The sequence below is a fragment of the Sylvia atricapilla genome, chromosome Z (assembly GCF_009819655.1).
Source record: "Sylvia atricapilla isolate bSylAtr1 chromosome Z, bSylAtr1.pri, whole genome shotgun sequence".
Classification (NCBI taxonomy): Eukaryota; Metazoa; Chordata; class Aves; order Passeriformes; family Sylviidae; genus Sylvia; species Sylvia atricapilla.
The window spans coordinates 71205497-71220286 of record NC_089174.1 but is presented as its reverse complement, the minus strand read 5'-3'; the positions used below and the strand labels follow the sequence as shown (position 1 = coordinate 71220286).

The 14790-nt window shown below is 39.9% G+C and overlaps 1 protein-coding gene across 3 annotated transcripts in view; it reads right to left on the bottom strand.

The window, feature by feature from the left end:
- Positions 1 to 58: 58 nt before the first annotated feature.
- The window catches only part of LOC136373720 (oncostatin-M-specific receptor subunit beta-like), a 30632-nt gene continuing 15900 nt past the window's right edge, over positions 59 to 14790 (bottom strand). For all 3 annotated transcript variants that reach the window (XM_066338685.1, XM_066338686.1, XM_066338687.1), the window contains 11 exons: positions 12771 to 12907; positions 11358 to 11511; positions 10750 to 10826; positions 10122 to 10344; positions 9378 to 9560; positions 8057 to 8158; positions 7434 to 7613; positions 5604 to 5768; positions 4021 to 4099; positions 3662 to 3734; positions 59 to 2623 (listed from right to left, as the gene is read on the bottom strand). In XM_066338685.1, coding sequence (XP_066194782.1) covers positions 2168 to 2623; positions 3662 to 3734; positions 4021 to 4099; positions 5604 to 5768; positions 7434 to 7613; positions 8057 to 8158; positions 9378 to 9560; positions 10122 to 10344; positions 10750 to 10826; positions 11358 to 11511; positions 12771 to 12907 — 1829 coding nt within the window. In that variant the 3' untranslated portion in view covers positions 59 to 2167. The remainder of the gene's footprint in view (positions 2624 to 3661; positions 3735 to 4020; positions 4100 to 5603; positions 5769 to 7433; positions 7614 to 8056; positions 8159 to 9377; positions 9561 to 10121; positions 10345 to 10749; positions 10827 to 11357; positions 11512 to 12770; positions 12908 to 14790) is intronic.

The window sequence follows — 14790 nt, the reverse complement described above, 5'->3', positions numbered from 1 at the left end:
GGAACTGTAGCAATGTCGAAACTTAAAATGCTTTGTGTGATATTCTGATTTCTTTGACTGACATATATGTCTGAATTCCTTAGTATATAACTCTTGATTTAGGATACCTTTTCAGCATTTTAGGATAAATACATCTTTTTCTGAAATGTACAGCTCAGAAGTTTTGTATTGGTTGTGACAAAGCAGCTCCCCTATGTTTATGGCCTTTTTTTCCAGCAGTAAACTTTTAAGCTACATAAGGACGTAAAATGTGATGAAGCACTCTGGAGAAGCAAGTATTCCATGCTGTAAAGATACTGTGGTATCAAGCTTTTACATGCATTGTTCCTCAGAGAAGAGGTTAAGATAAAGGGAGGAAGTTTGCCCAGGATGTATCTGTCAAATAACATCAGCCTTCTCCCTTACCCTCCCTGTTCCCCTGCCCTTCAGCAGAATAGGCCCAGCCATGTTTCTTTATTCAGCTGGCTGGAGGCTGAAAGGAAGGACCATGCTGTAAATTCTTCTCTACTTCTCAAGTCTGTGAGCCATCTGCACCTGTGCACAGCACACAGATGGATGTGACACAGTGTGCACTGAACACCTCTGGCCACACCTGCCCATCTCTCCCTGTATCTTTATACCTTCCCTCTTCCGGCTGAAGGTTCCTCCCTCTGCTTGCAGTCAGTGCTTGTCACTTTGCTAAAATGCAGTTACTTGCCTTCCCTGTGTTTAACTAGCTAATCTCACTCCTCGAAACCAAGCAGCTGCAGACAAAGTGAGTTCTGACACTAAATCACATCTTGTTCTTATAGTGTTGTTACAGATATTGTCATGTCACAAGCTGTGTTGCAACAGGAAAACCAGTAAAACCTTGCACAGGAAACTAGCTGAACATGCAATTGTCAGACACCATTTTTTTCACCTTCAAGAATCATTTGTGCTGTGCCATTAAGTTGAAACCATCTCTGTGACAGATTCCAAACAGCATAAGGAGGCAAAACCAAAGGGTTCCTTGTGCACTGAGGTACATCTGACAAGACGTTAAACTACATTTCTAACTTGTACTGCTTCATTACAAGTGTACGATTTCCTGAAATCAAAATGAAAGGCCAAACTCACTGCTGCCTACTGCGGGAATTCTGAGTCTAACAATAAATATTTTTTTGGTTTTGCTTTCTTTAACACATGAAAAAGTAGTGTTGGAGATCTACATGTATGCAGCCTGAATATGATGTCCCTCACAATTGGGATTCATACACGTGTGCTTCTGACCAGCCTGACTGGTTGCTTGTTCAGTTGGTTGGCTGACTGGGGCTTGCTATGGAATGGTCAATGCCAAAAGTTCAGTTCATGTGCACAAGCAGAGAGATCATGCCATGTGGTACTACCTCTGGAAAATTAACTCTTTTCCACCCAATGCCAAATAGTTAAGACAATTTTTAAGGGTCTTTAGGCAGAGAACACAGAAGTGTGAGGAGCCCCAGTTACAAAAACAGAAGCAGGGTCTTCCCCTGTGAAGATCTGTCTTCTGTACTTTTTCACACATCAAGTGTATTTAGGACACAGGTGAGAAAGCAGGATGATCACTGGATTTGCATGCCCTGGGCAGCACTCCTGGGGAAGTCAAAGTTCCTCCAAATCTTGTAGGAATGAGCCACAGTGTGTGCCAGGAATGATTCCTACGATGATTCTTTACATCGTTTGAGAGAGGGAAAATACAACCCAGCCCCTAAAGGGTTGGGGCTGAGTAATGCTCCATGCCCAGCAGCACTGCACCCATTGGCTGGGGTGGCCATGGTACACAGAACACTGCAAGAGAAATGCACTCCTAGAGCAGCACAACTTTCCCACTTGTTTCACATGCTCCTCTACTTTATGAATAAAGTTCTAATCTCTGCAAGATAAAGTGTTTCTCTGCCTGTGACAGATTGCTCTGATATAACTTTCTGCATAATATAGGCCACAAACAAGCCTATAAATCTCATCTAATGCCAGAAAGTTGTAATGGAACCAATAACACACATAAATCAGTACTCAAAACTAGCCTAGAAACAACAGATTTCCCATATTAATGGAATCCCAGGCAGCTGGGATTGTGAGAGCCCTGATCAAAAGAAGTTGTGGTTTTAGAAATTCTCATTTATAGTATGTAGCAAAGCACTGAATGGACTCACTGGAGGGCAGAACATCAAATCCTGCCCCCCAGGCAGTGCTCATCTGTTTGTGAGCTGTATCTCAGACTGTTCTTTCTTTGAGCTGTTTCTCTGGTGGTTGAGGCTGCATCCTCATGAAAAATATCTAAATAGCATTGTGGCTGGTAAAGCACCACTGCCTGATTTGTCTTGCCTACTCTCAGTGTCTCTTGTACTTGGTAGAGATTAGATTCAGCCTTAAGTGGAGAAGAATAAGCAAAATTCTCAAAACAAGTATGAGTTTGAGGTGTAGGTGTGGGTGGAAAGTCTCTCTCAGCATTTTCACTGGGGTAAATCCAGGAAGAATTGTGACCATCAGTCTTATCTTCAGTTGGTGTTGAAGATAACGGGCTCCAGGTAACAGGATGCGATTTCTGAACTTCAGTATTACTGTCCATGGCTAGCACATCAGGAAGGCAGTCATTTATCTTCAGCACTTTCTCAGAATCAATCTGCAAAAGATTTAGTAAACAAAAAAACTACTCAATGAAAGAAGCCTGAAGTAGAGAAGAGAGAGTGAGTACTTCAAGGAATTCTAACATTCCTACATTCTTTTTTATGGTTTGCATTTTTCAATTAAACTAATTTGAAGGAAAACCTACATAGAGGATGCTCGATGGAAGCTATGTTTTATGTGAAATTTATCAGATTATTATTTGGAGATTTCTTTTTTAACAAACTCACAATGACTGTATTTGAGGAAGGAACTCATCCCTCTACTGTAAAGACTTGGCTAGGTTTTCATGTGTGCTGGTTTTAGTTTGAGGCAGAAGCAACTGGAAGACAGCAGAACCAGCTGTTAAGTGTACTCCAGTCCTCATTCTTGTGCTACTCTTCAGTGAACACCAGCAGCCCCCATGTGCCAGGGCAAAGGCTTTGGAGCCCCCTGCATGCAGCACAGAAGCAGCAGCTCCCAGTTCAAAGGGGCTACAGAAGAAGCTGGAGGCCTTTTGCCAAGCCTGTTCTCCCAGCCAGGCCTGGCAGTGCCTGGGAGAACCCCCTGCATCCTCCCAGGGCCAGCAAGTGGCCGGGCCCGCACTGTCCTCCTGATGGAACCGGGGCACACACAGCTCACGGGCTGCAAGGAAGTCCCACAGCCTCTGGGCTGTGAGTTAACACAGTGCAGGAGTTTGAACAGTAACAGTGGAGGAATCACCTGCTGATCAAAAGATTTCATTTATTCTCCAGCTGTTTGGTTGGTTTTGGCTTTTGTTGTTTGGGTTTTTGTTGGGGTTTTTTTGTTCTTTTATTTTTTTGCAGTAACAGACTGGAATATAACTGGTCATTGCAGAGTCACATGAATGCCAAAAGAAATGTTTTCCACTAAAAGATAATATCAAACTGTGTTAATTTGTGTATAATGATTAAATGTAGTCAACACAAAAACTGACAAGAAGTTAATTTTTAAATGCAGTCAACACAAGAATTTTTTTTAATCTATTAAGCAAAGAATGGACAAATTAAAAACTCTAGATTTTCAGTGATCTTACCTTAAACTCTTTGAATGACAGCACTTTACTCTTGTTAGGACTAGGTATTACAGGACAGAAACACTCCTTCACCCTGGAAATAAGAGACCAAAATAAATTACCTTTTTATTCTCTTATCAAAGCATACTGTCAGCAGAAGCCATCCATAGATGTGTGGCACACCACAGGCACAGCGGCAGATGACCAGTGTCTCAGAAATGCCACAAGCCAAGTACTGGAAACATCCACACAGTCAGAGAGCCAAAGGAAGAAATTAATGAGGCCTTGCAATGGGCTGGAAGAAACCAGCTGCAGGAGTGGTTTGTGAATTAGATTAGTGATATTCTCTGTCTACAACAGAAGCATGCATTACAACTTACCACTCCATCTTCCAGTGGCATATAGCTGCTACTAGGACTGGAACTATCACTAGCAGGAATACAAAATACAGCATGTTTGCTGTGGAAGAAAAATACTTTAAAATTTTGGCTTTAATATATCACAAGTTAAAGTCAATATAGATTAAGATTCTGAGGCAAAAATAACATCAAGTCTGTGTAGGATGCCTGCCACTAAATCAGCAGTAAAACTCTGTGGTCCATTGTTGCAAAGCAGCTTGGCTGAAATGCTCTGGGATATCTCTGTAAGTCTTTAGACCTTGATTCCCTTTACCAGAATGGAATTATAACTAGATTGCTTTTTATTTGCCCCCATTTTGGCACGTTAGCTATAAGAGTAATTTACAAAAGTTAAGGCAATGATAACTTCATTTAAGTATTGTTCTAGTTTTTCTCTCATACTCACAGAGAAGACAGGTTTTTAGTGTGAGACAATGAGCAACATCTATACTTCCATTTCAGACTCACTATAGCAAGAAAACACCACACAAGTGTTCAGGTCTCCTAGGATTTATGCTGATACAGGCATCTCAGTATTTCCTTCTAGCTGGAAGACAGCCTTGGGCTATGTTGCTCACAGCTGAGACTGTAGGTAGGCTAAGGAGAGCACTAGTTAGAGCCTGCTCTCCTTGTCCAGTGCCCTCCTGCCCTATGCCAGAGAGTTTGTGTGTCCCCATCACACATCACAGGAGAGAATTGACACATTACATTCTCCTCTTATCTCTTTAGGGTTAATTAAGCCCTTGTTTTTATTCTCTGCTTGGCTGTACAAGCATCTGGCTGGTTGATGGGGGCCAGTACTTGTGTATTAGAACCAGAACTGTGCCTGTGAGGGTACCATGATGGTCAGACACTGGAGTAGTTAACCTAAAACATGGAGATTCCCTGTGTAAGCCAATGCTTCCCCCGTCCCACCCCTTCCCTCCTGCCCCAACAAGCTTTTCAAAACCAGGCATCTCTAGTTTGGATCCTAAATTTCACAACCATGCTGACTAGCATTTTCAAGGGACAAAGTAACGGGCAAGTGATTTCCTCTTCTGCTTTGGTGATCAAATCTGCCCATTTAGCATATAATGTGCCCATGCCAACAACCTTTCTGTATTGGCTTATGAAGGAGTGAACTTGGCAATGGTTTTACAGACTGATGAGAGTAAGAATCAACATCAGAAATTCAAGAGTCCATACAGGAATTACCTCTTTGAATATAGGTTTGTAGGTTTTCCTATACTAAAAAACCAGTTAAATCCAAACACAATTCTACAACAAGTTCTAACAAAAACGACTCACTAGGCATGCAAATGTGCATATATTGATCTAATTCCCAGAAGGATATAAAACTTAAATAAGGATGTAAATTACGATTGTTCTAAAATTTAGAAAAAATCCCTTCTACTTAGAAGTATCAAAATGCCATGCTGGTATGCTTGTACCATTCTCAGTTGGATTCTTTCTTAAGTGAATGTTGCACTGAATTAAATGTTCTCCCTTAAGAAAGGTTGATTATTATAACATTTTAAATCATCCCATCCTTCTCCTAGAGGACATTATTCATAGCCAGTACTCACAGTTAGATGGTGTATCTATGTATCTAAAGTTACCAATGGGAGTCTCTCCTCCACCTGTAAATGCTTTAACAACTATTTTGTATTTTGTGTTTGGCATCAGGTGGTTCACGGTGTATTGCTTTTCTTCTGGGTTTTCAATTGTGTATTTACATAGCTCTGATTCATCTAAAACAAAACAGGTAAGATAGAATCATGGGATCACAGACTGCTCTGGGTTAGAAGGGTCCCTAAGGATCACCTAGTTCCACCTCCCCTGCCATGGATAGGGACACCTTTCACTAGATCAGGTTACTCAGCCCCATCCAGCCTGGCCTCCAACACCTCCAGACATGGAGCATCCACAGCCTCTCTGGGCAACCTGTTCCAGAGCCTCACTGCCCTCACAATAAATCTAATAGCTAATCTAAACCTACATTCTTTCAGTTTAAAACTATTATCACTTGTCCTATCACTGCAAGCTCTGGTGAAAAGTCTCTCTCTATCTTTTTTATAAGCCCCCTGTTAGGTACTGAAAAGTTGAAACAAGTTCTCCCCAAAATATTACAAAACCAGTTAACTGAAATAACAATGCATTTGCAATCTGCCTTCTTTGTAATTTGCACGCTTTCTTCCAGGAAGAATGATGCATCCTGACTCACTGCCACTGGCTGAACTCACATCCCTCCTAACTGGACTGGCCACAGCATTGCCCTCCTCTGGCAGAATCCTAATAACTTGTTGTCAAAGGCTGAACCTTGTTTACTGTAATTTCTTCTTCTTCAAGCATTGTACCAGAATTATTTGCATTTTGCCATTTCTTTTTTTTACCACAATCCTGTAGTCCTTAAACTTATGTCAACTTCCTTGAAAGTAATCAAAAGCAAGAAATCTGCCTGAAAAAAAAGAGCTCCATTGCCTCTCTATTTTGCAACTCCCAAACCCCAGGGAGAAAAAGGTTAGCTTATTTCTGCTGTTTGCAGTCACACCCCTTGTCTGCCAGCAGAAGCAATGAAGCAGAAAATATTTGATTTAAACTTTTTAAAGTCTAACTGGTATTAATTACAGAATTATAGTACTTAAATGGTTAGTTTAGTTCTGACTAGAACTTCTACATAAGACTCCCTCAGTTCAAAATATGCTTTTTACCCTGCCACTAGTCTAATCAGCAGAAAAACACAGTACATGACCCAAGCAGAAGAAGAGGTAAGGAAAAAAATAAAATATATTCTTTTAATGTGCTGGAAACATCTGAAAACTACAATGGAGCAAAGTCATCTGGCGCAGTTTTGCATGTGGAAAGGTCTGATATAAATTTGTGGGTTTGTGACACTTCACAGCTCAGTTCTGCTGAAGGAACTCCACTGTAGAGTACACACACGAATACTTTCACTAAAAAAGAATTTACATGGGGAGTTTATAAAGTGCTCCAATTTTGAAGGAAATAAATTGTATCCCATATGTTTCTAAAATACCCCAAATCCTAGTAAGACTAACATGCCTCCTATGACTTTTATACAAGTAGACCACAAACAGATGTTTTTCAGCATTCATCCAGAGCTCCTATCACACGAGACAGAACTCGTCCTATAGTACTAAATGAGTAATTTCTGGAGCTAAGAAGGAGTCATGGACAACAGGATGTGGGCTGTAAATCACTAAAAGCCAGGAATCATTTCTGCCTACCAGCATCCCAAGCACAGAGAGGAACTAAGAACAACAGGTGTTGAAATCTAGAGATGGCTGAATGAGCCAGCCAGACTGCCTAATGTGAACCCTGTAAGATGTCACAATACCAATAAATCTTTCAGCTGTATCAATGACACAACTTTCTGTATTAGAGAGTTCACTTACCTGAAAGAATGTGCTTTTTTGATCCTTTCAAATTGCAGTTCCCTTCTACAGGTGACACATAAACATGGTAGCCTCTTACAAAACCAGGATGTGACTCATTTGTGAAATAAGAATCCCATGAAAGTGTTACTGAATTGTAAGTCAGGTCAACTTTTCTCACAACAGGGTCAAGATGAGGAGCTGGAGAAATGAAATTTGAGTTAAACTTGGAATTATTCTTCAAGAGTAATTATTCTTTTCTCTTATAATTTGAAAAATCTACATTCCCCTGTGGTATTTATGTTTACATCTTTCTTGTCAAAGCTGAAGAAAGACAAAGTTCTGTACAAAAACCATCAGCTTCACAGAGCCTTCATGCATACATGTAATACACGAAGCAAAAACTGATGATCACAGCTTTGTTCAGCTCTCCTAATAAACATGGGATATACCTGGTCACTGCACTAGCCAAACATCCTCCATGTAGGGCCTGCATGTTGATATAGGACTTTTAAGTGCCTCACTGAAGATATAGAAAGAACACAAAAAATCCGATTTTATTTAGCTGTAGGAGGAGGCAATTACTCTATTTGAGACAGATCAATTTAGCAAATGCACAAGCCCCAAATCTGTTGCAAACTTACGCAGCTCCTTGAGATAACCAATCTTCTTTTCCAGTAAGAAGGCTCTATCAGCAACAGATCCATAGATGCAGAATTTGTATCTCACCCCTGGAACAAAAGCATCTAGAAAACAGTTGAACAAAAATAGGCTATGGATTGTCTTTCAGTATTACTTTTACTTAATTGCTTTCTACAGAGGTCAGTAACATATTAGACACCTTCTCTGAGTGCTATTATGCTATTAAAGCAACTGAAAGAGAGGTCAAGCCAATTCTTGGTGAGCATTATGTGAATTAAACACACTTATTCTGTCTGAAAGAGAGAATTGAGAGAGAGGTTTATATATATTTTTTTTTTCTTTTTGCCATACAGAATTCAAGGTGACTGAACAATAGACTTCAAATTCACCAAAAAAGAAGACAATTTTATTTATGTTTCTGGCACAGGCAAAGGCTGTGTTTTGGAGTATTTGATGCAGACACATATCCAGGTATCAGGATTCCTTGCTATACTCACTGACATCCATTCCTATTCACATTAAGCAAGTGCACACTGCTGAAGAATTTGACAATACTCTTCCCATGTGTTACCACAGTCCTCTTCATTACATGCAGGAGACATTTGTATGAATTGAGGTGCCGTTCCTTACTTGCAAATTTATGTGTGTTCAATCAAATTTTGTTCAAACAAAAGTTTGATTCCAGAGCGAGCTCTCAGCTTGAGAGACTCCAGGAAAGCTAAATCTTTGCAGCTCTAGAAGCATATCAGAGCAACTTCCACCTAGACAGAAAGGATTTAGGTCTACTGGCCACAACCAGGACAAAAGACATGTAAGGGATCCTAAGCAAGGACTGGTGCTGAGACCCATCATTTGTGGCACACTGACGGCACCAAATCTCTCACTACACCATGGGTTTAAATTGTCTGAGTCTAAACTTCTGATCCATGTTACAGACAGGATAAAGCTCCCTTCTGCATCTCTCTTGCTAAATTGTTTTAACCCTTTCATTAACCTCACCGTCCTCCTTCAAGATGCTGCCATAAGGCACTCAGAAGTTTTGTCCAGAATACTTGGACTTCCAATACTTGGAAAAGTGTTGACTTTTCTAATATAGTATGCTGATTTCCAAGGCTTAATGGTGCTGGTACATTTGTTTTGTCTAATTAATTTGGTAGGAAAAATGTGATGTCATATGTCTTTTAAGAATTACATCTGCACAGCAGGTGTAACAGAATTCAATATTCGAAATATTAAAAAAAATATTTGTTTCCTAAATTCAATTAATGCCCACAGCTTGAAGGACTGCTGCACAGTCAGAAAGAACAGTTGTTTGGCTTTCACCTGAGCTGATGACAGCACTGGAAGTGCTGGGTCCAAATCTCTTCCACTTTAAATCACAAGGCTGCAACCTGGGGAAGTTACACCAATCAATAATGTAACTGTCATATATACTTCTGGGCTCCCAGGAGATAAAAATGCCATCCTCTGTACCATTAACTTGTCCTTCCTTAACCTCTTTGGTGCCTATGAATGAAGAAAACAGAATCTCTTATTATTGTCCTGCATGACACTTCAGATTCTTGAAGTCTGATAAACGAAGATCAATACATTTCCTATACTAAGCAGTTGAAAACAACAATTAAAGAGTTGCATTCCTTCACTAAATGATATATGAGGTCTTCCACATGCTGAAGGCTGACAGCTTAGAAACCATCCAGTAATTGTTATTACATATTCACAAAAAAAAAAAAAAAAAATCAGCTGCAGAAACCTAGAGTCAAAGAGTCACAAGAGGCTAATCACACTGACACTGGCTGCACCATCAAGGCACCTACTACAGGTCTTAGGCCCTAGTTTTAGGCTAAATATGTTTTTGCTCTGTGAAGACACTCTCCTGTACTTAACCTTAATAAACAGACAGCTGCCACCCTGTAGCAGACAATGAAGTTGTAATTTTCACACAGCACTGGCATGAGTTAAGAGGTAAGGTTAATTTGTTGCCCAAGATGACAAATTATGACTTCACTCAAAACAGGTAGAAACAAATTACTCTAATAATGTAATTTCAACTGAAAATACTCCTACTGTTATCTGTAGCTTTAGAGATGATCAGTACTGAAGGAAGTGAAAAATTAACACTGTTCTTTGCCATGATACTGATTCTGTAGAAATGGTTGTCAATGAAAATCCTCATGCTCTTGTAGACTGAAGAAATAGAAATACTTTCAGGCTCAGAGCCATCTTCTATTTTTTCCCAGGTTACTTCATATGAAATAATTTTCCCATTTGCTTGAAAACTTGGTGTTTGCTGAGGAAAAAATTGTGGAGGAAGAGAACAAAAACTTAGTAAACTTTAGTGGAAAAGTATGAGGATGACTTAAAATTTTAAATAACTAACAGGATGTGTTATTTCTGTAAGAATATAAACACTTGTTTCCATACATTCATACACATACTGGATGAAATGGAAATGCAGAAATCTTGGTAATGGGATCTGTCTTGTTCTAATACTTAGAAAAACAGAATTGTATGTCTGAAATTCCAGGACAGCACACCATCATATATGTGTTTTGAGATATTTTATATACAATCTGTTTTAGATTTGTAGAAGACATTTTCATACTGAATTGCTGTCAGCTGCATACAAATCATGGGAGAATTTTCCAACCTCTTTATGAAGAGCTTTGTTTCTATTTCTGCAGGCATGTCTCACCTTCCAGAACAAGGTCACATTTCGTCCCCCCAGAACTGGTGTAATTTCTCTCCATATGTCCAGTTTCCCTGATGGAGCTGTGATAAATATAACAAAACAAGAAAATGAGAATGCTCTGGCTGTTGAAAGGATAGGCAGTTTAATTGCTTTCTCCCATTTGAAGAAATTCTTCTCACAACACCTCCTTTTTCCCATTACCTCCAGGTCTTGCCCAAGCATTATCCTTTAACACCACCTTCCCTTTATTCCTTTTTCTGAATTAAGTCTGCTTAATTTCCCTAGAAAATCTTTGCTTGCATTCACCAGACTCTTTTTCCCACCTCTGCACCATTCCTCCAGGCCTCACAAGGGCACTGTAACTCAGTCTGTCCATCTTTCCAGTCAACTCGATTTCTCACTGCCTACCCAGGAGGGAATGTCCGAGACTAGCAGGTAGGCTGACAGCTATTTAAGAAGTCATCTTCTTGAAGTTTGCTTAAAGTGTTTCTTTCACACATGCAGGAGGCCTCTGCTTTAGCTACACAGTAGAAGAGCAACAACAAACAGCAAAGAGAGGTGGCGAGCAAGGAACATCCCTCAAATTTTGCTTCTCAACGGGTTGGACATACTTCCTTCCTTGGTTCTGGTGGTCAGGGGCTGGCTCCACTCACTCCACCTCCAGAAGTGCTCGGCGGCCCCGCAGCGCACCCTGGCCGTGTACTCCGTGTACGGCTGCAGCCCGCGCACCGTGACGCGCTTTGAGCCCGCGACGGAGCTGTTGTGCTGCAAAACACAAAGACACAACAGGACCGCTCAGAACAGCATCCTAAGCAAGGTGTCCTTCTCCGAGAAAAAGGCTTCTCCTCTAGATCCCGCAAGAGCCAGTTAAGTTTCAATTGGGGAAGACGGTCATGGAACAACGATCAAAAAAGGCAAATAACGCACAAGGTCTAAACAGTGGGAGTTCCAAAAAGAGGGATGGAAGCCACCTCTGTGTAACTGTCTGAGTCACTCAGAACCCTCTACATCAGTATGTTTTACGTCCGGGAGGGAATTTACTGAGACCTTGCACTCTTAGAGTCTTGTGCTAACACCTCATATAAAAGGTATGATGTTGTTCCAGATCTATGCAGAGCAATCTACAGCCACCTTTTCTTTGCATATTTTTTTCCCAGTCTTCACCCCACTCTCTCCTAAGAGACAGGGTGAGTTCTGGTAAGAATCGAAAAACCAGCATGCTTTTTAAGCCTCTCTTCAAAACTGTCTCCTGGAATGGCCAGCTGCAGTGGTCACTTGATCTGACAGCACTTAAGCTACAATCAAGATAGAATGCAGCTTGACTGTGAGCTTCACTGTGCCTTTTTAATGTGCTAGAGGCAAGCTGCCGTCCAAGAAAAGAGCTACAGAGAAGTCATAGTAAAAGGGCAAGGAATTAACTTCACTGTTTGTGGAAGAGGTGGAACAAGATAAGGAATCTACTCAAATAATCTTCAAGGAGGTTGAAGAGGAAGGGAAGGAAAGCTGTTCTTGGATTCCACTATTAGAAACCAGACTTACTACTATATACTACAGTCAATAGCAAACAGAAAGAGCTTAGAGTGATGCAAAAGAAATCTACAACACTGTTCTGTTGTATGTGAAATAGCATAAGCAATGGAAACAAATCAAGATTACCAGTCACTAATATTAATTAATTAATTAATAATACAACTTTACAATTATTAAGCCCTTCAGTGTTTTCACTAACTTCAACAAATCTCAGAACCCATTCAGCAGAGCACTGAGCCCCACAGTGAGACCAGTCACACCATGTACTTCTGCCAGAGTACAGGCAGTGTTTGGAGTGTGAATTACAGCCAACGGGGGCTGCTCACATAGATTGCATAAGCCGCGCAGAGCCTGGGAAGCAAACAAATCCAGAAAACAGACACATCAACATGCCCACAAGATTAACAAAGTATTTGTATTTCCTGGGAATTATTTTTTAATCACATCAGAAAGATCCTTACTATGCTTTTGTTTAGGAAATTCAGGTTTCATACCCGTTCTACTTTGCCATCAGGATGGAGCACTTCGGTCTGACAAAAGAGTTCAATTTCATTGTTTTCATAATTCCAATGTAATGTAATTTCTGTATCTGTGCAATCTTCCCAAACCTGGAAAGGTGCAGTGGGATACACTGCCAAGGGAAAATTTGAGTTAGCTCTTAAAACATAAAATATGCAAAAGTATGTTACTTTAGCTGAGTAGTAAAAGCAAATAAAAAATACAGAATTTTCTCCTAATCTAGAAGAAACACATATAAAATATAAAACTTCATTTCAGAATGTAAATACAAGCAAATGTTACACAAGGTTTAAAAAACTCCTTGTGCTGACTTAGAAATGTTTTAAAACATCATGGACAAAAGTAAGAGAGACATTTATTGCAAACCATAAAAATTCTCTAATTCAGGACCTGGCAGAAGCTTCTTTAACATGGTAACATTTGACACATTTCTACAACCCAGAACTGGGCCTCTGACAGAAATTTTATTCACAACTCTAACACTGACTCCTGTCAGTAGTTACCCTGTGGTAAACAGTGTCAATGCCACTTCTTACAAAAGATTTTCGAGATCCTTTACAGCACACTGTGTGAGAGTATTCAGCAAGTGAAGTAAACCTCAAACTCTCCCATATTATCAGTATAATAGTAAGGGCTGCAATGCAATATGAGGGCACACAAATGCAAGTGAGGGGTATGCTTACACCCTTGGCCATTTATCCTAAAACTTCACTAATTACGTTATTGAATTACACTACTCCATGAAGTACAATTTAAGGACTTTCATACTCGAAAGAGTTTTATTTGATAAAGAAGGTTCAAACTACCACATGCAGAATTTGAAACAATGGATTTACATTTTCCTATACTTAGTGTCACCCTTTAAGTAAGGAAAATTATAACGTAAGTATTTGCAGGACCAGAGAAAACATGAAGGATTTACAGGAACCACTGTTTAAAAGCTTAACCTATCACACATATTATACATAATTTCTTAAACTTGCAACTATCACTAGGACTGGAAAAAGACTATTGTAGTAAAATTTTAATGTACTTATCACATTGAATATAAACTATTCTAGCATGACTTCCAATAAAAACTTAGTTTATGAAATTGTGTTGTCTCCCTACAAGCTGTCAGTTTACTCCTCTACTTTCATGACCTGTTTCTTCCACTTCCAAATAACCAGAAAATTATATTTTAGAATTCTCATGCCTCTCTGAGACAAATCTAACACAGACACTTAGCATAAGTTCCTTCATATAAAAAAAAGTGTCTAGCAAAACTGTCAGCAATGCCTCTGAGGAAGAAAACAGTGCCAGGACGCAGCAGTTACACCAACGGCCTCCTAGGCCATGGTCCTGTCAGCTTTCGAGCTGCACAAAGCACATGTTGCCTCCTGCTTCTTCAAACAGGTAAGACAGCCACAGAATCTGGAGAACACTGAAGAAGACTCAAAAGGAACTGGAAATACTGCTGGAGACTGAAGAAATTGTTTTGAGGCAGGAGTAGGAAGGAACATATGGGACCAACCATTAGATACTGCTCAGAAAAAAACTTGACTTTTGTCACCAATGTACTCTTCCTCCCTTACAGTAGCCCAGTGGAGGTTACTGTCCCATGTTAGGAGCAAGAGCAAGTTAGCACTATCACTTCTTTCCCAGCAATAGCTCTTCATGTGTACCACATCTCAAATCATACCAACTCCAAAGTAACCTACACAGATACTTTGCTTAAACTGCCCATTTTATATTATTGCATCATTTTGCTTTCTCTTCCATTAAACAGCTTCAGCAAAGCAGCAAATTCTGAAACATTAAGAGGTCATTCCAATAACCAAAGCTGACCTTTGGAGTAAAGCTGTTTCCTACTATTAATACAATTTTCCAAAACTGGAACTGAAGAGAGAGCAGGTTACTATAGCACAGGGACAGATAAGTAATTGAACTGTGAAGATAAAAATCAAGGACTTCCATACTTTAAACTGGGACACAGAAGTATCAAGCTCAGAAGTA